Raw genomic sequence first — 24,025 nt, forward strand, 5'->3', positions numbered from 1 at the left:
CCCTGGGCTAAATCTTCTCCAGGTGGCTATACACCTATTTGTGATCAGACAAAGGGAAAACAGACTCAAGATAGTATCAGGCCATAGAGAGAATGTAGGTGTGTTGTGTATAAACCCTTTCACCATTTTCTGCTGGTTGACTTGTGTCTTTACTCTCAAGAAATATGAAGCTCAAGTGTTACATGTTAGTAAAGTGCAGGTATGACTAATAATGTTAAATCCTGTGAAAAATAAATAAGTTTTCACATTATATGAATAACTAAGCTTCCAAATTGAGACTGAAATTCTTTCTGATGACTACGCACTTAAATAAAGGAATAAATCTAAAGCACTTAGCATGGTAAGTGGTATATAATATATATATATAATAAATACCATTATAATGATTATTATATTATGTTAGATCTACCTTTCAAAATTCACTTCTTATCTTACCATTGCCGAAACTCACCATAGACCTTGCTTTTCCTCTCTGATGAAGAATAATTTATTCAATAGACATTGTCTTCTAGAAACCGTTCTATCTGCTGAAGGTCTGGTGTAAGTAAAACCAACAGAAATTTCTGCCCTCACAGAACCCATGTTCTAGTAGGGAAAACAGATCATAAGCAAATTATGTAAGTAGAATGTATAGTATCTTAGATAGGAATAGAATAATGAAGAAGAACAAGGCGGGGGAGAAGGAGATAGCATTTGGCGCTGTGGGGAGTGCACAGGAGGCTGCACTGCAGAGACACTTGAGTAAAGCCCTGAGCAGGTGCAAGATATGAAGTCAGGGTGGTGCAGGAAGGAGGGAGGTAAAGAGCAAAAACAATGAGAAAGTGCTATTTAATTTTTTTTTCTGAATACTATTCATTTAAAAAACACCAAGCCAGGTATCACTTCTATGAAAACTTTTTTTGATACCTTTTTCATTTTCCATAAAAATTAACATTTATGGAACACCAAATAAGTGCCAGGCACTAATACAAATGTTTTGTACGGCTCATGCTGTTTGTCTGACAACAACCAAAAGATAATAGAAACTTTTATTGGTCCCACTCTGCAGGCAAGCAACAGGAGGAATAGAAAAATTAAGTACTTTTCCTAAGGATAGGCCGCCAGCAAGTGTTGGCCTGGGGATATGCGTCCAGGGCCATGTGACTCTGAGTCATGGATTTAACCACCAGCCAGCACTTCCACTCACTCTCTGAAAACCAGAAAAAGTCTGAGCTCCGGGAGAGGACAAGCTGGAGAGGTCGGCATTGGGTGACAGTAGGAGGCAAAGAGTAAGAAAATTTCTTGTGAGGAACAGGACGTTTCAAGGTATTATTAACACTGGAGACATGAAATACCACTTTCATAGTCTTTATTTTAGAACAATCATTAACTTTGTCTCCCTCTCATAGTCAAGATGGTACGTGCCTCGAGAGAAGAAATTATGCTACTTACCTGTTTATTTCAGTTCCTAGCAAGGTAGATGCAGGGTAAATTGTTATGGAATGAATGGATTAATAATGAAGAAAATGTGGAGAAAATCAGGGAAATAACTCTATGAATAGAATGTAGGAGCATAGTGAGCTCTATGCATAGGGAATTTAGACACAAAACACTCCATGCATCAACAACACGGCCTCATACAATATACACAGATTTAAACAGTAGTATGTTGTAAATTATACTCATTATCTTCCTCCACCCCAAGCCTTCTCCTTTTATCTGCCCCATTTCAGAAAATGACAATGCCCACTATATAACCCAGGAACCGGGATGAAAATCCTTTCATTCATGCCCCAGACTTGATTACTTTTCCTTCTGAACACAGAGTCAGTGTCTCCTTCCCCATCCCTACCACACTGATTGCAGATTCTGGCTCTTCGTTTCTCTGGCCTGGAATATTGTAGGAACCTGATTCCAGTTTGTTCTTTTCAAACCATTTTTGACTGATGCGTGATCTGAGAGCAACTCTGATTAAGTTACTTACCTGCTTACTGTCCTTGGGATTAAGGACAAACCCCTTAATAAGGACTTTTTCTCTGACATGTGCTTGTTTTTCCACTTGTGAATCCCCTACACGGCTGGTGCTCTGGTCACATGAAAATGTTTTCTGTCCTGTGCACACGCCATGTCCTCTCACCCCCCTTGCCTTCTGCAAGTGGCTCTCTATTCTTGGAAGCCTCTTCCTGCAATTATGTATAACTTCCTGCTCATCTTGCAAGTTTCAGCTGAAACATAATTTCCTGTGTGAAGTTTTCTTGTCTTCCCTTGGCCAAACCAAGGAATCATTTTTTAATTCTCTTAGAACACTTTGTGTCTTACCTGTAGTAGAGCACTTTTATAATTGTGTGTGTGTGCGTCTAGTTATGTCATTGAATTGGTAGCACTATGAGGACAAATCTATTCCTTTGTCATTGTACCTTCTGCAGCTAGTGGAGTGCTGAACACCAAAGACTTAGTAATTAATGCAGTCTAAGTTTTAATTATTTTTACATAAGGTTGATGACATTATTGAATCACTAGTTGAGCCTACAGTCCAGAGCTTTGAGTGTGTGTATGTATGTAGGTGTTTCATAGGTGGTATATTATGTTTCATCTTCCAAAGTTTATTTATGTTATTTAAATGTTCTGCTGTGCTCTGTGAAGATATTTTTAAAGCTTTATTATAAGAGTTTTGCATCACTAGTGTGCCATAGCTGTCTACTTCCCTCATATATGTAATGAAAATATAGCCCAGGACAGAGATAAGATTTTCGGATACATCACCAGGCCATACCTCAAAATGAATTACTCTAATTTTTTAATCTGTAATTTTGGGGCAAATAGCAATGTGATTTATTATTTTTATCAGTGACTTTAAATCAGACATTGTCTGAAATAGGCACAGTTTATGTACTATTATCTGGAACACATATCTTCAATGTAATAACAAAGCTTTCATGAAAGAATTCATCAAATACTTTAATAAAATACAGATGAACCATATAAATACTCACTGTTGAATCCAAGCTCTAATGTCAACTTTTTGGTAAAATCACTTCTGACCATTCCATCCTTCAATTGGGTATAACTAACTACTCTGTCCCTTGCATTCCTCATGGCATCTTAAAATACACTTATTCTAACAATGGTTTTCTATCATAATTATTTTTAAATGTATCCTCTCCTGAAAACTGGTACTTCCTGAAGAAATAAGCCAAATGGTATCCATCATTATATCCACATCACATTGCCTGGTATCTACACAGTAGTAACAATAGGTGTTTTATGAATTACAGATTAACATTTATATTAATGACATTAGTCAATTGGCCTAATATACTAATATCTTAAAAAGTGAATGAAGTTCTTTGTCATGAATCCATAATGGATTAAAGTAATCACTGTTATTTTTAAGTGCTTGTAAAAGAATCCTTTAAACAATGTTTTAAATTATTGTCTTGTGAGAGAGATGGAAATACATGTAGAATCATAAAAACTACAAAGTTGAATTATTATTGTCATTATTATTATTATTATTGATATTACTATAATTTCTATAGTTAAAGTAAGCTCTAAATCAAACCTTATAGTCAAGCAGTGTTGGGCAGATGGAAAATCTAATGAAGTGTAGTCGAGACGCATGACTGTTGGAACTGAAGGAAAATTGCAGCGCAGCCCAGTTTGAGAATTTTCTAATGGCACACAACCAGATGACACTACGTACACACTAGACAAGTCCAGTTAATGAAGTTGAGGGAACTTGCATATGCCTAACAGTGAGCTTTTGACTTTTAAAGCAGAGGTACCCCCTTCCCCTTTTTTTTTCAAACTAAACCTTACAGGAAATTTCAGTACTTAAACCCAATGAAGATAAACAAGGTCAGGGGCTCAGAGCCCCACTTACTTGGGTTTTCCTTTTTTCCTGTCTCTTGAAATGGCCCTTCATTCATCTTCTTGGACCCTAGGGCTGCACAAAACACAATAGGAAACCATGATTTGTGACTTTGCAGCTGCCTCCTTCCAATAGCTGTAATTCCATATTTTCCTTCATTTGCTTTGATCCCTCTCTAACCCTTCCCTTTATATTTCCTTCTTTTGATCTAGCTTTCCCTCTCTTTTTCTTGCATATTTTTCACTTTCTTTTCTGTTTTTTTTTCCCTATCCGTTTCCCCCTACTAAATACAGGAGGGATGGTAGGTGGGGTACATTTCTGGGAAGACTTTCAACTGACTCCCTATAACCACATGAGCATAGTTATGGTTGTAAGGATGTTATCAGTACAGTATATAACCCAGGCATTGCTTTACTGATGGTTTGGCAAACACAGAGCCATGGATAAGGGTGGTAGTGATTGCAGTTATCAGAGAGAGGGAGCAAGAACCCTACAGGGAGAAGTTACAGGGAAACAGTTGAGGTTGCCTGGACAGCTACACCTGTATCCAGAGTGTCTCCTTTCAGGGATAACACCTTGGAGATTCAATATTTTATTTCAACAAGGAAGAACTAGACAACATACTTAACAGAACTCTGTAAAACTGCCATGTGAATGATAGTTTGAGAGCACATAGTTATGATGGCAAGTACTTTGGAGTCGTAAATTCATAGTTACAATTCTGGTTATTATTATTTTTAGCTGTGAGACACAGGGCTATGAACACAATGTTTTTGAGTTACAGTTTTCTCAACTATAAAATGATGATTATTAAAAATGCCCTACCCACCTGACAGAGTGGTTCTGGGTATAAGATGAGATAATATTTGTGTAAAAACTTTGAATATTACAAAGCACAATACATATATTATCATTGTTTTCTAGTGATTCCCAGGTTTCCTATTTTGTCAAATCCTATACAACTCTATGCTCTTTACTTGAGACTTCTGATTTCCTTTCTTGTGTCTCAGAAATATGTTAAAGAAGACGCATTTGGTTTTTTTGATGGTGAGCTATTATCGTCTTTACAAGAGATTTCAACCTCATGCCCTATCCTCTCACCCTTTACTTACCTCTGGTCAGTGAGACTTGTCTGTATCACATTCTGGAGAAGCCCTGGTTTGTGCCAGTCACTCTGGATCAGTCTATGTCCAAATGATGGACTCCAAGGGAGTTCCTAAATTATGGCCGTGTCTGTGCAAGTCATGTCAGAAAAGCCCTGGACTGTGTCTATGCCAGTCATTCTAAAGAAACTCTTGGTTATACTTGTCATGGCCCACATTGCTGCTGAACCGTGAGGCTGTGCCTTGTCACATTCTCAGAGAAGCTTTGTCCCTGGGCTGTGTCAGACATCCCAGGTCAATCCCGAGCTCTGGGTGGGGCCAGTCCTTGTAAAGATGCTCTGAGCTGAGCAGAGCAGCTCTGGGATGGGCCTGAGTCAGCCACTCTAGAGGATTCCAGGCTGACTCTCAGGACTATTTTGGTCTCTGGTGTTTACTGTAAGAAAGTGACTCCCCACTGCTTCTTCTTTCTTGGGTGAAGTCATGGGTTCACCTTCTGACACTTGTGAGTTTTGAGGAGTTCCCAGGAGTGCAAGAATTCATGTAGATTCTGCAATCCCATCATTGGAGGAAGGTCTACTGTAGCTCCAATTTTCCCCCCACTTGTGAGGCTAGAGAGCAAAGGGATAAAACTCAGTGGTCCCTCCTCCAAGGTTTCCACCTGAAAAAGATTAGAGGAGCATGTCAGTATTCTTTTTTTAACTTATTTTTTATTTTTCCAGTTTTATTAAGATATAGTTAACATAACATTGTATACATTTAAAGTGTACAAAGTAATGATTTGATACTTGTATATATACGAAATGTTTACCACAATAGGGTTAGTTAACACCTCCATCATCTCACATAATTACCTTTTTAGTCTTGGAAACAATTAAGAGCTAGACTTTGTTACCCATAGTCACTATGCTATACATTAGATCCCAGAACTTACTCATCTTATAACTGAGCTTGTACATTTTGGCCAACGTCTCCCCAGACACTGGCAACCATCACTCTACTCTGTTTCTAAAAGTCTGTGGTTTTTTTTTTTTTTTTCAGATTCCACAGATAGGTGAGATCATGTAGTATTTGTCTTTGTCTGTTTTCAAGGACCATGTTGTAACAAATGGAAGGATTTCTTTTTTTAATGGCTGATAAATATTCCTCTGTGTGTCTGTGTGTATACATGTGTTTCTCAGTTTCTTTATCCACTCACCTGCAAATGGAGACTTAGGTTGTTTCCATGTCTTGGCTATTGTGAATAATGATTTGATGAACATGGCAGTGAAGAGATCTCTCTGCGTTAGTGATTGCATTTCCTTCATGCCAGTATTCTTTTACATCTCCTCTCATTGAGCTGGTGCTCAGGGGTGTTTCTGACCTGGACTCAAGAGAAGTCTTCAGGCATGGGGAGGAGAACCCATTAAGCATTATCTAAGCCAACTGGAGAATATTAATGAAAACTGTAAGCACTTAGTTGGGAGTGTTGTTGGGTGGGGAAGCTAGTTACTCCTGGTTAAGACAAGAAGAAGAAAGTCTGACTAACAGTTTTGAAATCCTAACCCTTCAGGAGTAGGAATTGAAGGTGAGAGAGTAAAATGAAGTCTATGATTGACACAAAACTTCCCCCAGCTGATTAGGACTTCATACAAAAACTCTGATGCATACCTGAACATTTCTTACAGTTCTTCTGAAATAGACGTTTGATTGCACATTTCTTACTGAAAGCAGTGACCATATCTGACTTATTCATTATTGATTGCTTGTATCTACCATGGTGACTGCACGTATACCCCAGCAATCCCAAAGGGATCCCCTGTACAAGTGGGAGATGAGGAAAAAGAACTATCACCACTCTATATAATGATGTGTCATTCAGAGACTATTATGAAAAATAAAGATAGCTTGAAAATGATGAATTAAGTATGAAAATATAGATTTCACAGTAACATGTTTGACTCTTTCTAGTAATTAATAAATATCCTTAGGATATGAATTTGAATATTTCTGTGTTTAAATTGTAGTAGTGCCCTCTTATCCATGGGGGACACGTACTGATACCTCCAGTGGATGCTGGAAACCATGGATAGTAACAAACAGTACATACACTAATGTATGTATATATGCACATACATACATTTTATGGCTTCTGTTTGGCATACCTAAATTGCCAGTATCACTACTCTTGTGTTTTGCACTGTTATTAAGTAAAATAACGGTTACCTGAACATAGAAACTGCAATACCATGACAGTTATTGACAGGGCTGTTAGAAAATAAGCTGGTGGGATTGTAAAATGGTAAAATCACTTTAAGAGGGAATTTGCGAATATATAGCAACATTACATATGCATTTATTCCTTACCCAATAAATCTAATTTCTAAATTTCCATCTGTCAGATGTACTGGCAAAAATATAAAAAGACATATTTCATAAAGTTTTTCTTTACAGCATGATTTGTAATCATAAAAGACTCAAATAACTATGGTATATCTACAAAGCAGAGTATTATGAAGTTATAAAAAGAATGAGAAATAGTTTTGTCGTTAAAGAAGAGCTATGTTCGAATCAGTGTGTATCCATTTTAAGCTTTGATGAAAGCAGCATCATAATTAAAATTTATGATGTCACTTCAACAAGTCTTACAAATGTAAATACAGAAGCTCAAGTCATTCTTCCTGGGAAAACTAGAGTGAGGAAGAAAATGATTACTTGGGTCATAAAGGTGAGTGTATGGGGATTATTGTTCCACTTTCCTATACCCATACCACATACCAGTGCACTCAAAAGAACTAACACTACCTAAAGGGAATGAGAACTGAAATAAGACAGTGAGGAAAATTAGGCATTGGGACAAATCATGGGGTTTTCTATCTGGAAAATAGAGTCATATTTGTCCAAAGGAAGAGATAAGGACAGCATAATTTTTTTATTGGTTTGCCCTCTTCAACTATGTGTGTCTCTAAGTTTAAGATTACAAGCAGTTTCATACTGTTCACAATACAGACACAGGAATGGGAATATCTGATATGAGTTGGCCACAGAAGTGTTGAAGTTCCAATGAGAAAAAGAATGTAGGTCTACAGTGGGCAGGCAGAGGCATTTTCCAGGTGGTAGTGATAGGTCTAATGTACCTCTGTGCTGTTTTCTGTCTACTGAGCTCTCTAACAGTCATTTCGACAGCTGGATTTCATCCCAACGAAGATATGAAGACAGGCAGAGAGGAATCCCAGATATAAAATGGATTGTTCCCCATTCAATAAACTTTAGTCTTATCTCTTAATGTCTATGAGATGAAGCTTCTAAGACCTAGGGCCTTGTGGAAGGTCCTGCTGAGGGCATTCTTTACCTCATTATTTCTCAGGCTGTAGATAATGGGGTTCAACATGGGAGTCACAATAGTGTAGGACAATGATAGCAGCTTCTTGGTCTCAGGAGAATTATTGGACTTAGGCCGGAAGTAGGTGAGGCTTAAAGATACATAGAAAAGGGAGACAACAAGGAGGTGAGAGGAGCAGGTAGAAAAGGCTTTATGCTTCCCTTTAGCTGATGGAATCTTGAGGATGGCAGCAGCAATGCGAAAATAGGAACACAGAATCAGTAAGCAGGGTGTCATGATGACCAGAATGGTCCCAACGCTTGCATAGACCTCAAATTGTGTTGTGTCCCCACAGACCAGCTTCAGCACAGGCGGGCTGTCGCAGAAGAAGTGGTTCACCTTGTTGGTGTCACAGAATGGAAAGCTGAAGAGCCACGTGGTCTGCACAGTAGCTACGGGAAAGCCGGGAAACCAGGAGGCAACAGCCAGTTTGGCACGTGTCCTTTGGTTCATGATGACTGGGTAGTGCAAGGGAGTGCAGATGGCTACAAAGCGGTCATATGCCATGGTGGCCAGGAGGAAGCACTCAGCAACCCCAAAGAAGAACAAGAAATACATCTGTGTGGCACACCCAGAGAAGGAAATGGTTGTGTCCCAGGCAAGCAGTGTTCCCAGCATTTTGGGCACAATGACTAGGTTCAAGCCAATTTCTAAGAAGGACAAGTTCCTGAGGAAGAAGTACATGGGACTGTGCAGCATGGGGTCAGCCAAAGTAACCAGAATGATGAGGCTGTTTCCTATCAGAGTGGCCAGGTAGATGATTAGAAATGTCAGGAAGAGTAACAACTGTATTTCAGTAGGTAGGGAAGAGAAACTCATGAGAATAAACTCAGTTACTCTTGTCCAGTTTCCTCCAACCATAATGATAAGAATGAACCCTCAGCTGGGGTCGTGGAAACAGATTCTTGATTAGGAAAGTCACATTCCAGATTTGTCATTCAGATTCCTCCATAGTTTCAGGGGAAGAGGCAAGGTCAGGTTCTCAGAAGAGGAAGGGCCTTTCATTGTCTAAGAATAAAGACACAAAGAAAAATGGCTAGACCTTAAACTCTGAGACGGGCCTTGGTTTGCTTGTAGGGGGAATATTCCCTATTTGCACATTGACATATACAGAAAGGTCATGCCAAATCAGAAGTATGAGTCCTTGAAGGGGACACTGAAGGACTTATTTTAGGAGGCAGTGATATTCCTGAAAACATCTAAACTTTGGAGAAAAAAACCCAATATCCATAATTTCATTAAATGCATACATGTGAATTTATCTGCTCTTCATGAGTCTTTCTTGCCTGGCTAGAATTTGAGAGGTGAAGAGGGGCTAGCATGTATTGAGGACAGTTAACATATGCATGTGCCTTGTCCTCCTATATCTGCTTTTCATAGGTGAGGAAACTGATCCCAGAAAAGTTTACAAATAGCAATTAAAGTAGCAGATTTGAAATTCAAACCACATCTGTTGGATTCCAAAGTCCTCTGATTTCTACCAAGTCATTGTTCATCAGACTGGTCTGCCTTGAACTGAAGACTAACTCATTAATGCTTAAGAGAATTAGGATTGGGATTTCTGTTAAATCACAGTGAAGACAGAGAAAAAAGGAACCAAGAGGATCAATGTCATTAACGTGGAGATGCTCAGGAGGTGGACACAACCTAAGTATTCATTGACAGATGAACGGGTAACGAAGCTGTCATATAGATAATGAAATACTATTCAGCCATAAAAACTAGGAAATCCTGCCATTTGAAACATTCTGCTAAGGGAAATAAGTCAGACAGAGAAAGACAAATACTGTATAATCTCACTTATATGTGAAATCTAAACAAAACTAAAAATTCAAAGAAAAAGAGATCAGATTTGTGGTTACAAAACATGGGGCCTAAGGGACAGGGGAATTGGAAGAAGGTGGTCAAAATGTATAAACTTTGGGTTTAGGATAAATAGATACTAGGAATGTAACATACAACATGATGACTATAGTTTATAGTGCTATATGATATGTAAGAAAATTGTTAAGAGAGTAGATCCTAAGAGTTCTCATCACAAGGAGAAATTTTTTTCTTTTTATTGTCATCTATATGAGATAATAGATGTTAAATAATCCTACTGTGGTGATCATTTCACAATACATGTAAGTCAGACTATTATGCTACACACCTTAAATGTATATATTTATTATATATTTATTTATATATCATATACTTGTATGTGATTACATATCATATATGTAACATCTGCTATGTATTATCATATTTATATATATCAGTTACATCTCAATGAAACTGGAAAAATGTTCAGAAAGTTCCTGAGAATCATCAACTGGGTCTCCATTTTGTATTATTTGTCTCTAACATGCAACTATCAAGAGGCTCTTCTTTTTGTGTCATCTTAGTAATGTATAGTATTGAATTCTAGTGAAGAAATTATGAGGTAAAGTTAGAAAATGATAGCTGAGAGGCTGGAATGAATGAAAAAGGAATTAGAGAGGGTTAGGAACTATTACAAGAAAATTAGAAGTTTAATAACAGAAATAAAAACATCACTAGAAACAGTAAAAATCAGAATTGACACAAAGTAGGAGAGAAACAAGTATGCAGTCAATGTTTTGGGTATGTTATATCAAAGGACTTTTATTCTGTGCAAAAGAATTTGGATCTTATTTTATACATAGAGAGAGCCACATGAATACTTGAGGCAGGGGAGTGATATTCTCATATATGTCATATGGGAAGATCACTATGACATCGTTGTGAGAATGGATGGGATAGGGTGGGACTATGGAGGGATCAAAGCTGAATGTCTGGGATCAAGAAGACCAGGTGGTACGCTCATCCTTCAGTTCTGTTTTCATTTAAAATCCATTTTCAAGCAGTAGAGAGGATAAATAATGAAAAGAGGCTGCATATTAATCAGGTTCTGGTAAACAATTTAAATTTCAAGATTATATTTAAAACTCGAAGATATTCACACAGGAAAATAGAATCATTCTTACCAATTAATAATGATCAAACTGATCTAACATTTCTTTGAAGCACTAAAAATTAAATTAAGCATATCTAAAGGTTGAGCCCAACTTCAGAAAAACCAAATACAGGTTTTAAAAAATAATAATTAAAGGATCAATGATGCAGCAAACAGGAAATCTCAACTAGAAACTCTCCCACTGTCAGTACAAGACAAGTTAGCTCTGTGTATTTCAAAATAAGTAAACAGAGTAAGGCAAGAGAGTATTGAGACATAACAGTTTAGATTAATGAATACAAAACATAAGAATAGTTGTTGCCTTCTCAGAAAAAAAAAAGAAAAGAGAAAGAAAAAGAGCCTGGAAGAAACTATAGAGATATAGAATTGTTTTTGGTATGTACTCTTGGCAAAGCCCTATCTGGTACTGAATGAGTAGTCATAAAACTGACAGTCTCAGATCCAGAAAGGCCACCTGATGTGGTAGGGGATCATGATTATTGAATTAAAATGCTGTGGAACATATTGTTAGAAATGTAAGAGAAAATGAATTAGTAAGTTAGAATAGATGCTTGAGAAATTATACCCAAATTATTGAGAAAAATTATGAAAAGATAAAAATAATGAGGAGAATAGTGAGGTACAATACAGGAAATAAAATCAATTTAATAGGAATTCTAGAATGAAATAACAAGGGAGAGGAAAGAAGGACAATATTTAGAGAAGTACCAAGGGAAGAATAAACATCTCTGAGCTAAAGAAATACATGACTTTTTAAACGTACATTTAAAGGACAGAGATTGACAAAGTGGGTCAAAAACATGACTCAACTTTATTTTCTTTATAAGAAACTTACAGAAACATAATTACATAGTTTTGAAGAAAAATTTGAAAAAGACATTATCATGCAAATATTAATTTTAAAATGCTTATTCAATTATTTATATTTTATAATCATGACAATAACTTTTTTTTCAGAAATAAAAATATAACACATAAAAAAATCCCCATGGATTAATTTTGCTTGTGAGTATAGATGCAAAAAGTCCAAATAAAATTTAATTCTAGGCTTCCAGTTAAGATAGCAGCGTAGGTAAATGCAGTACTTGCATCCTCCCACAACCACATCAAAATTACAACTAAACTATAGAACCACCTGAAATCTAGGTGAACAGAAGTCCTATAACTAAGGTTATAAAGAAGCAGCTACATTGCAACTGGTAGGAGGGGTGGAGATGCAGAATGGGCTAGTCCTACACCCACATGTGGTAGATAAAAATTGGGAGAAATATCTTGGCTGCAGAGGTGCATCATGAGGAGTGTAGGGTCTCAGCCCCACACCAGGCTCCCCAGCCCAGGAAGAGAAGTCCCCATAACTTCTGGCTATGAGAACCTGTAGGGATTGTGGCCGAGTGAGACAGAGGGCTTCTGGGTCCTAGGCATTCCTCTTAAAGAACCTGCACACAGACCTATGGATTCACTATCTCTGAGCTCCAGCACTGGGACAACAGCTTGAAAGGAACCAGAGGCATATGGGGAGGAACTGAACTATCTGGCAGCAGGGCAAGAGCTGGAGGGGCAGCTTTCTCCCAGAGAGAAGTTCAGGCAGAGGCCATTGTTCCTTTTCTAAGTCCTCCCCCAACAGAGCTGGCAGGCTGGCACCATATAGGAGTCTCCACTAACCTGATTATCACAGTCCTTCCTGCCCTGGTGATTCCCTGAGACCCTGCCCCACCCAACTTGGGCACTCACCCAAGGCATTTCCACTGGCTTTTCCATATGAATAGCCTGTTAGCCTATTTTGGCTCATGCTTCAGACTTTCCTAAAATTTCTCAAACAAGCATTCCCCCTAACTCTCACTAAGTGGCTACATGCCCAGCACTAGTAGCAGCTGGCCTTACTCAAAACTTGGCCTCAAAACTTGGGGGACCTCCAATCCTAGAACAAGTAGCAGCCATCTGCAGATTAATATGTAGTTTATGCCAGGTGGCTCTGAGCAGAACAAAGGAGGCAGCTGACCTTGGACTGCATCCCCCAGGAGGCCTGAGGGCCAGCATACCTTGTGGACAGATTTAGAGCTCATCAATACACTACCCAACCACGTCTACAAGTGACACACTTAAGGGGTAGCCTCAGCAGGCACTAAAATAAGTTCTACACAGCTGATCCTTCATGGTGGTCACAGTCAGTCCTTGCAGCTGATTGACCTGGGGTAAATTCCTCCCACTGATGTACCAAGGGTCAAAGGTCAACTACAACAAGGGGTGTGCACAGTCCACATGAGGGGGATATGTACCTGGAGTGTCCAGTTTAGGCAAATGGGAACCTGTGCCACTGGATTATACAGGACACCTATTACATTAGGCCACTCTATCAAGCCCGAGAAATAAAGCAGCTCTACCTAATACACAGAAACAAACACAGTAAGGCTGCCAAAATGAAGAGACAAAGAAATATGGCCCAAATAGAAGAACAGAACAAAACTCTAGAAAAAGAATGAAACAAAATGGAGACAAGCAATTTACTAAATACAGAGTTCAAAACATAGAAGGATGCTCAATAAACTTAGGGGATGAGTAGATAAACTTAGTGAAATCTTCAAAAACATGAAAAAGAACATGAAAACCATTTTAAAAAAACATAAAAAATAGCCAGTCAGAAATTAAGGATAAAACCAGTCAGAAATGAATCATACACTGACTGAAATGAAGAATAATTTATAGGGAATCTGCACTAGAACAGATGAAGCAGAGAATCAAATCAGCAATTAGTAATACAAGGAGCAAAAAACACCCAATCCGAACAGCAGAAAGAAAAAGAATGATAAAAATGAAGATAATAGAAGGAGCCTCTAGGACAACTTTAAGCATCATAGGGGAGCCAGAAGGAGAAGAGAGAGAACAAGAAATTGAAAACATATTTGAAAATATAATGACAGGAAATTTCCCTAACCTGGTGAAGGAAATAGACATAGAAGTCCAGAAAGAGCAGAGGTCCAAAACAAGATGTACCCAAAGAGGCCCACACTAAGACAACATCATAACTAAAGTGCAAATTTAAAGACAAAGAGAGAATCATAAATGCAGCAAGAGAAAATCAGTTAGTTACCTACAAGGCAGTTCCCATAAGGCTGTTAGTTGATTTCTCAACAGAAGCTTTGCAGGTCAGAAAGGACTGGAAAGAAATATCAAACTGATGAAAAGCAAAGACAACCAAGATTACTCTACTCAGCAAAGCTATTATTTAAAATCAAAGGACATATAAAGAGCTTCCCAGACAAGAAAAAGTTAAAGGAGTTCATCATCATCAAACCAGTATTACATGAAATGTTAAAGGGTCTTCTTCAAAAAGAAGGAAAAAAAGATAAAATATATGAATAGTAAAATGACAATACATATATATCAATAATTAAATCTAAAATATAAAATCAGTGAACAAGTAGAACAGAAACAGACTCACAGATACAGAGAACATTTTGACAGTTGCCAGATGGGAGGAGGACTTGAAGGGAGGGGTGAAAAGGTGAACGGATTAAGAAATACAAACAGAGACAATATTTATGAGACATTAATGGAGTGTTATAGATTACCCTAAATTTATCTTTTAATTTCTATGTAAGGATTTTAATGTTTATATGTATTTAATTTTTACATTCAAATCAATTAATTTTTTAATGAATTATGCTTTGGAATATAGGCTGAGAAAGACCTTCACAAAGCTAAAGTGAATATTAACCCATATTTACTTCAAATTAACCTAGAGCATCATGTTTACATTTAAATCATATTATATATTTTTGTTGTATTGTTTAAGGTGAGAATGTAACATTTATTTTTTTCCTCAAGTTGCCCCAGAGCTGTTTATTGAATTCCTGCTACATATGTACTGGTCTATAAAAGAGAAGGAACTCTTACCTTTTGCGACAGCATAGATAGACCCGGAGATTATTATGCTGAGTGAAATAAGCCAGACAGTGAAAGACAAACACCATTATGATCTCACTTGTATGTGGAGTCCAATGAGCAAAATAAACTGAGGAACAAAATAGAAGCAGAGGCATGGACACGTGGAACAAACTGACAGCTGTCAGAGAAAAGGGGATAGTCTGGATGAAAGAAGGTGAAGAAATTAGCCAAAGAACATACATGCATAATGCATAGACACAGACAACAGTGTGGTGATGGCCAGAGGGAAGGGGTGGGTGAGGGCAGGAGGAGGTGGGCAAAGTAGGAGAAAATGGGGACATTTTTAATAATGTAAACAATAAAAATAAAGTTTTTAAAAAAGTGTTACAGATTACCCAAGAGAAAATTATGTAAATCTATAATCACTGAATTCACATCATCAGAAATCAAATGTCAAATGAAGAAAAAACTTCAAAGTTATAAGAAATCAAACACAGTTTTAAAAAGGAGATTATTTTTTCTTTAACAATTTTCAATATGGTAATATTTATTTTGAGTAAAAGTGAGAGAATATCAATGTTCAAGCAGCGTAGTTCCAAACAATAAGTGGATTTCACAGTATGTATCGAGAGGATCTTTGAACTAGTAATTCCATGTTTTCAGTTTTAGATTATGTGCAGATTTTATCTGTCAGATTGCTGCTCTCAGCTTTATTTATAACAGAGTAATTGAAAGAAATAAACAATAAAGTACAATAGAAGTATAAAAATAGCAGATTGGTGAAATAAATTGTGCTATATCTATACTATGAAATGCTATGAAGTAATTTAAAAGTATAAAAATATCAAATGGCATGCAAACTATTTAATAAGTTCTGCTAAGTTGACAAAGGCTACAAAACAGTATGTTTAATGTAAGACATTTATTTTAAAATGAAAATTTATATATGTATTATATACACACATATATACATATGTATACATATATACATATAGAAAGCCTGCAGTTGTATTTCTTGTTAATATCTTAGCGGTGCAGTTCCAAGTATTTTAAATTTCTTCTTTGCATTTTATATTTTTTACATTGTCCACAGTGAAAATGTATTGCTTTTTATTTGAAGAACATTATTGAATATTATTAAGAATAAAATATTTACAATGTAAAACAACCCATAAACAAAATGGAAAAGTAAATGACAAACTGGGGAAGACATTTACAATAATGGCAACAAAAGGTAAAAAAGTATTTGCCTACCTGATATATAATGAACCATATAAATAACTTTTGTAAAGACATGATCTCCCCAAAAGAAAAATAGAAGACACAAAATTATTTCATCAAAAGGTGCAATGGCCAGAAAGGATATAAAAATTACTCTATTTTGCTAGTAATAAAATAAAAAATTGTCAGTATTGAAATTTAATTTATCAAATTTGAAATATTGAATAATATTCAGTGCTAGTAAAGGGTGGTATACTAAGCAATATCTTATTTTGTTTACAGTTGTTCAAATTAATATAATTTCCCTGAAAATCTCTTTGGTACAACTATGTGAGGATCCTTTAATGTTCACACATTTTGATACAAGAAGCCCTTCTGGTAGAAGACATGGAGGCAATGATGTTATGTGTGACTTTGTTCAGTGCCGACCATTAGAGTCACAACTTGAACTAACTGAACATAACTGAACTAACAAGGAAAATAGAGACAGACTCATAGACAGAGGGCAGATTGACAGCTATGGCAGGAAGTTAAGGGGTGGAGGGGTGCAGCAAAAAAGAAAAAGGACTCATGGACACAGACAACTATGTGGTGACTGCAGTGGGGGAGAGGGGAGTATAAGGGGGTTAAATGGTAATGCAAAAAAAATACAATAAAACTTAAAAATAAATAAAAAGCAATAAAAATTGTCCTCAGGTGAGGATAAAAATAAATACATAAACAAAAAAAGAAAAAGATCATCAATGGATAAATAAGTGAATAATTCAAATATAAAGGGTACAGAAAACCTCATAGACACAGAGAACAGTATGGTGATCAGCAGAGGGAAAGGGCAGTGGGGGGAGGTAGAAGAGGGTAAAGGGGGGATAAATGGTGATGAAAAAAGACTTGACTTTGAGTGGTAAATACACAATACAATATACAGATGCTATATTTTAGAATTGTACACTTGAAACTTATCTAACTTTATTAACCAATGTCATCCCAATAAATTCAATAAAAAATAAAAATAAATAGAAAGGATGCATTTAAGAAAACATGCAATCATTTAAATAATTTTTGAAGAATATTTAATGCTGTAGTGTAATCATTACCATATGTTACCATATAAATTTCCAATTTTATAAATGTGTGCTTGTGTAAAAAGGTTGAAAGGATTTATGCAAAAGTTAAAAGTGATCTACTTCAGGAGCTAAAAGGAGGGGAATTTATTTTCCTATTTTTTCCTGGATTTCCAACTTTTCTACAGTGAGCTATATTTGTTACATATCACAATAAATACATTAAAATGAAAATGATGATTATGGTGATGATAAACTGTCAATATTTACTGAGTTTATATTTATGCTTTGTTCTCTACATTCATTCTCATTTTCTTCTCACAACTCCATCACTTAAATGCCATCATCCTCAATGTTTATCCTCCCTGTATTAGAGTAAATTAAAATTTAAGGCAGATATATAATTTTGTAGTTAAGAAACTTTGCAGTTATACAGAGAGTAAATGACAGAGATTGCACTTAAAACCATAATCAGAAAAATAATGTTAAAAACTCTAAGGTTTTTAACAAGGCATATGAAATGAACATAACCTACATGCTAAGTGTCATCTTTGGTCTCCCACAGCCACCTGTCCTTCCTCTGCTTCAGTGTTGAGTGTCTTACCATTTATTGAACTCAGTCCCTTCATGTCTCTATGCCTTTGCAAGTGACATTGCCTCTACTTACACACTCTCTTCCGCCTGACTAACTTCTTTTTTCTGACCCCTGAAACTCAGCTCTGTCTCCCATGTGATGCTCCAGAGAAGATTAGTCAGTCATCTTCTCTAGTTTCTTATTCTTTTAAAACATTTTCATTAATCTGATACTATAATTACTTATTTATATCTCAATCTGTGAACTCCTTCACAGCATGGACTACCCTAGTCATCTTTATAGGAGAAAGCCCAGGGTCCAACGCTGTTAATACGTGTTTTGGGATGACCGACTGGATGAATGGATACATGAGTATGACAAAGATCATTCTTCCTAGTGCTTCCATTCATCATTAAAGTTCTTACTTTTCTCAACGACTGCTCTCCTTTAGTCAGAATTACACTTTCATTAGAAGCTCCATGTCAGAACAAGTTGTAGGGTTTGGTGTTGGTGGAGCAGGACTAAGACGGAGGAGGGAGGAAAAAGTCAAACAAGCTAGGGGATTTCCCACAGAACTTCTGGAAACTAATGGGGAAGAAAAAATAGTACCCTGGCTTGTGAGTGGAGGGCATCGCAGAACCTGGTGGCTTGCAGTTGCCACATAGGCTCCTTACCAGTTCCTCCACACCTTTCACAGAAACATCCCCCTGCTGATTATTTGACTGACTGTCCCAGGGGTAGGAACCCACTCTTTTAGGTCTTCTATACCCATAGAGTTGTCCTAAAGAAAGTGTACTTTGATGTCCTCTGCCTCATGAATGTTGCACTGAGGCAAGTCTTCCCTAAGCTACTTAGAGCAAAGTCAAAAAATGGGGGAAGTTTATATTCTATTGAGGCTGCAGGGCCTAAGCTTCCTGAGCCCAGAAAGCTTTAGAGGACAGAACTGGAAGATAACTTTGGTAATCTCAATCTTCTTTTGCTCTCAAATCTTATTTATCTTATGACACTGAAAGGGGAAAACGTGGGCTAGGAAAGAGAGAAACTGAGATCTTTCCAGTGTGCACATTGGAATAGAATTAGGTGTCCCACCACACCCTGCGCAAACTTTGTTCAGTCTAGCAACTGAACCTAGAGAGGGACCCTTGGCAGAACTGGGCCACGATAAGGAGCCTTACCTATACCCAACAGGCAGATCTTTGTTCGGCTTTGCCTGACCCGTGTTTCATGCATGTCCTTGAGTATTTGAAGAGCTCCATCTCTGTTGTCAGAAGAACCAGAAGAGGAACCAAGGAAGTCTTCCTAACTGTTATGCATAAACTGAATGGCTAGACCTGAAACCAAGCCACTGCTGCTTTCTCTGAGGTATGAGTAGGCTACGTAGATTGGCCATACTTCCTGTCCTAAGTAGGAGAGTTATTTCCAGTAGTGCTTCTTTTATCCTGGGGCCAGTTGAAGAGCTGGCACATGTATTTTCCCCCAGGTGTTACTGAGCTCACCTTAGCTCCTCGTCCTTCCCTTCCTCATGGGGACCTGACCTTTCTCGAATCAATTGTCTTTTGATACCATAATAAATTTCAGATGCCAACAGGATGAAGTTCAAAAAAGAGAACTACATTCAATGCTAGAGGAAGGAGCATTATGTAGAATAAAGCACTGAAGGTGAAGTCAGAGTGATGTAAATTTAATCCCAGCCCTGGATCTCTGTGGTTTGTGATGATTAGCAATTTTAAAGTTTATTTAAAAAATCAAGGTGAAGAACATTACATACACATCATACAACATAAGTTGCATCTATTTTATAAGAAGGAAATTTCAAATATATACACAAAATGTATTATTAAAACATTTCTGTAAAGATATATAAGAAATTGATAAGTTGCTTCAGGGCAAGGAAATGGGGTACAGAGGTCAGTACTGAGAGGGAAATCTACTTTTGATTGTGCATAATTTTATACTGATTCAATTTTTAGACTTAAAATTTTAGACTTTAGACCTTTTTAATTTTGAAATTATTTTAGATGTACAATATGAAAGAGTGACAAAGATAGTAAGAACTCAATTTAACAATCTATTCAAGTTCCCTTAATATTACCATCTTCCATAAACATCATTCATTTTTCAGAACTGAAAAATTAACATTGGTACAACACTATTAACTAAACTATAGTCCTTCTTTTAATTTGATCAACTTTCCCACACATTTGTACCAGGATTCAATCCAGGATATTATATTGCATTTAGGTGTTATATAACCTTACTTTTCTCCAATCTGTCATGTTTTCAGTGTTCCCTTATTCTAAGTGGCACTTGCAAAGAGTAATTGGTCAGGTATCCTGTAGATTGTCAGTTAAGTTTTGTATTTTTTTTATGATTAGATATTTTTTCAGGTGGGGTAATAATACCATTGGGGTGAAGTGTCCTCATCACATCACATCAGAGTGTGCCTGATATTAATACGACATCACTATTCCCTTTACCTATTGTATTCCTTAGGAAGAAGTTACTAAGTCCAACCCATATGAAAGAAAGGGAAATTAATGTCTGCCTCCAGCAGGAAGGAGTAGAGTCTGGTTGAATTTTTATCATGTGCAAGTATTTGACTTTTTAATAATAAAAAAAAGAGAGATACATTAGACAAAACAAATCTTCTGGTTTCCTCCACTGACTCCTAACTTCATGACCTGGAGAAAGTTATTCCATGTCTCAATTTCTCATGTTAAAATGCCCAATACCTGTTGTAAGAAGGAAATGAGATATAAAGTGTAGAAAACATGCCAAGTCCTAACAAATGCCATATATGATAAGGTTCTATCAAGGTACAATTTGACCTGGGACTTGAAGGTTGCCACAAAGGAGGGGAAGGGGCATTCCAGTTGACTCTAGGATGACTGACATCACTACTGTTACTGCCACCGACACCATTTCTACAATACTGACTTAGAACATTTGTATATACTAATCCTTTTGCTTTGTATATTATTCCTCTTTGTTTTTACCTACTTAACTCCTACATACTCTTCTGATAGGACTTTAAATGTCACTTCCTCAGTGAGGTCTTTTCTGATCTAAATGCAAATTAAGACTTCTCTTATTATTCTATCTCAGAGCACTTCATTCTTTTTCTTCATAGTGAATTATATATTTATTTGTGCAGTGCTTTGTTTAATATCTCTCCTCTCCTTTGAACTGTAATGTCCCTAAGGTCAGGGACTCAGTTTTTTCTCATCCCTGTAAATCTAGTACTTAGTAGTAAGTGTAAAGGAGGATTGGGATGTGAGTTTGGAAGCAATAACAGTGAGGAAGCTCTTATAAAAATAATTTAGAAATAAGGGCTAGGGCAGTGTCATATACTGGTGTCTAATGGCAGTGACAATGAGAATGGGAATTGAGTCAAAGTTAGAGTAAGAAGAATTTTGTGAAGGAAGAATGAGCAGGATGAGGAGGCTTGTTGAACACTTCTGTGATAGCATTTAACAAAGTGTAGAATTATAACACAACACAGCACTTTACATAGCACTTTTGGTTCTATAGCTGTTTGTGTCTTTGTCTGTCTCACTCTCAGAAACAGAAGCTTCTTCTGGGCAGTGCCTTCTTCATTGTTCAAGATTCAGTATGCAAATATTCACTGATTTAATAAAAGAATATGTCAATGAGTAGTGGGGTGAAAAAGAGGAATAAGTAACAAGAAATTTTTTCCTCAAGTTTAGAAATTGGGAGAATAAGATTGTGAACATGGCACTAGACATATGTCTTGACATCTAAGTAGAAATGTCTTGGTGGCAGTTGGAAATATAAAACTCTTTTCAGTGAGAGGTCAGGGCTAGGAAAACAATTTGGGGACTATGTATTCATTTAGTGAGCACTTACTTTCAATGCCGATACCAGGCATTGGTCTAGGCCTCTGAAATATAAACATTAATGACAAACTTCCCTTACTGTGTCCTGTATAATTGTATAAAAATACAATTATATGTCCTCCCTGGAGAAGTATCTGTTCAGGTCCTTTGCCCATTTTTTTAATTGGATTGTTTGTCTTCCTGGTATGGAGTCATGTGTGTTCTTCATACGTTTTGGAGATCAAACCCTTGTCCAAGGTATCATTGGCAAATATATTTTCTTATATGGTTGGTTCTCTTTTAATTTTGCTAATGTTTTCTTTAGCTGTGCAAAAGCTTTTTAATTTGATGTAGTCCCATTTGTTTATTCCTTCCTTTATGTATCTTGCTCTAGGGGATATAGTGGTGAAAATACTGCTGCGTGGGATACCTGAAATTTTCCTGCCTGTGTTCTCTTCTAGGACTTCTCCAAGGAGGACATACAGAGGGCCCAGAGACAAATGAAAGGATGCTCAGCATCACTAGCCATCAGAGAGATGCAAATTAAAACTGCAGTGAGAAACCACCTCATACAAGTCAGAACGGCCATCATAAACAAATCAACAAACAACAGGTGCTGGTGAGGTTGTGGAGAAAAGGGAACCCTAGCACACTGTTGGTGGGAATGCAGACTGGTACAGCCACTGTGTAAAATAGTATGGAATTTCCTCAGAAAACTAAAAATGGAATTGCCTTTTGACCTCACAATTCCACTGCTGGGATTATACCCTAAGAATCCTGAAACATCAATTCACAAGAACCTATGCAACCCAATGTTCATAGCAGCACTATTTACAATAGCCAAGTGTGGAAAACACCCTAAGTGCCCATAGGTAAATCAGTGGATCAAAAAACTGTGGTACATTTACACACTGGAATACTATGCAACAGAAAGAAAGAAGGAGCTCCTACCCTTTGTGACAGCATGGATGGAACTAGAGAGCATTATGCTAAGTGAAATAAGCCAGACAGTGAAAGACAAATACCATATGATCTCACCTATAAGTGGAACCTTATCAACAAAACAAATAAGTGAGCAAAATAGAACCAGAGACATGGAAACAAAGAACAAGTTTATCCCCCTCCCCATTGCTCTCCTCAGAGGGGAGGCGGGAGGGGGATAAAAGGGGAAAGTCAGGGAAGGGTCAAGGAACATGTGTAAGGGACACATGGACAAAGACAACAGGGGGAAGGATTGAATGGGGGAGGTGGAGGGTGAGTAGGACAGGGGAGAATAATGGGGAAAAATAGGGACCACTGTAATTGAACAATTACAATAAAAAATACTTTTTAAATATAATTATAATATCCATAATGCTTAACAGTGATACACACATGATACCATGGGTGTGTACAAGGAGAGTGAACTTGAAAATAGAAGAATCAGAGAGATATTAATAGAAGAAAAATATTAGAGTTTAATCTTAAATAATATGTCAAAGTTAAGTTGGTGTGGGGCATATGGTAGAAGAGGCAGGAACTGTAGACAGAGGAAATGAGTAAAGACATAAATATTTAATAATGCCTACTTTTTGTTGAAGACTTATTTTGTTCCATGTTCCCTTATTTAGAGAATAAAATTAACTTTATTAGTTCTTTCAATTATCTCAAAGAAATAGTTCACCATATATATATATATATATCACAATGTACTATATAGATCCTCTATTTTTATATATTGCCCCCAAAGTGCTTTTTCTCCTATGACCCTCCTGAAACCTCTTGGTCTTCCAAGGACCTACATCCAAGATTACTCTACCCAGCAAAGCTATCATTTAGAATGGAAGGGCAGATAAAGTGCTTCCCAGAGAAGGTCAAGTTAAAGGAGTTCATCATCACCCAACCCTTATTATATGAAATATTAAAGCAACTTATCTAAGAAAAAGATCAAGAATATGAACAGTAAAAAGACAACAAATTCACAACTATTAACAACTGAACCTAAAAAACAAAAACAAATTAAGCTAACAACTAGAACAGGAACAGAATCATAGAAATGGAGATCACACGGAGGGTTATCAGCGGGAGAATGGAGGAAAGGGTACAGGGAATAAGAAGCATAAATGATAGGTACGAAATAGACAGGAGGTTAAGAATAGCATAGGAAATGGAGATGAGCTA

At 36.9% G+C, this 24,025-nt stretch overlaps 1 protein-coding gene and 1 pseudogene across 1 annotated transcript; both read right to left on the minus strand.

Annotated features, from left to right (window-relative positions):
• LOC128781029 (olfactory receptor 10A4-like) overlaps positions 1 to 24,025 on the minus strand; it is a 62,714-nt pseudogene that overhangs the window by 1,590 nt on the left and 37,099 nt on the right.
• LOC128781030 (olfactory receptor 10A5-like) lies at positions 7,729 to 9,256 on the minus strand. Its single transcript, XM_053925134.1, has one exon. The coding sequence runs from the start codon at positions 9,170 to 9,172 to the stop codon at positions 8,219 to 8,221; it is 954 nt and encodes a 317-aa protein (XP_053781109.1). The 5' UTR covers positions 9,173 to 9,256; the 3' UTR covers positions 7,729 to 8,218.

The sequence above is a fragment of the Desmodus rotundus genome, chromosome 5 (genome assembly GCF_022682495.2).
Source record: "Desmodus rotundus isolate HL8 chromosome 5, HLdesRot8A.1, whole genome shotgun sequence".
Classification (NCBI taxonomy): Eukaryota; Metazoa; Chordata; class Mammalia; order Chiroptera; family Phyllostomidae; genus Desmodus; species Desmodus rotundus.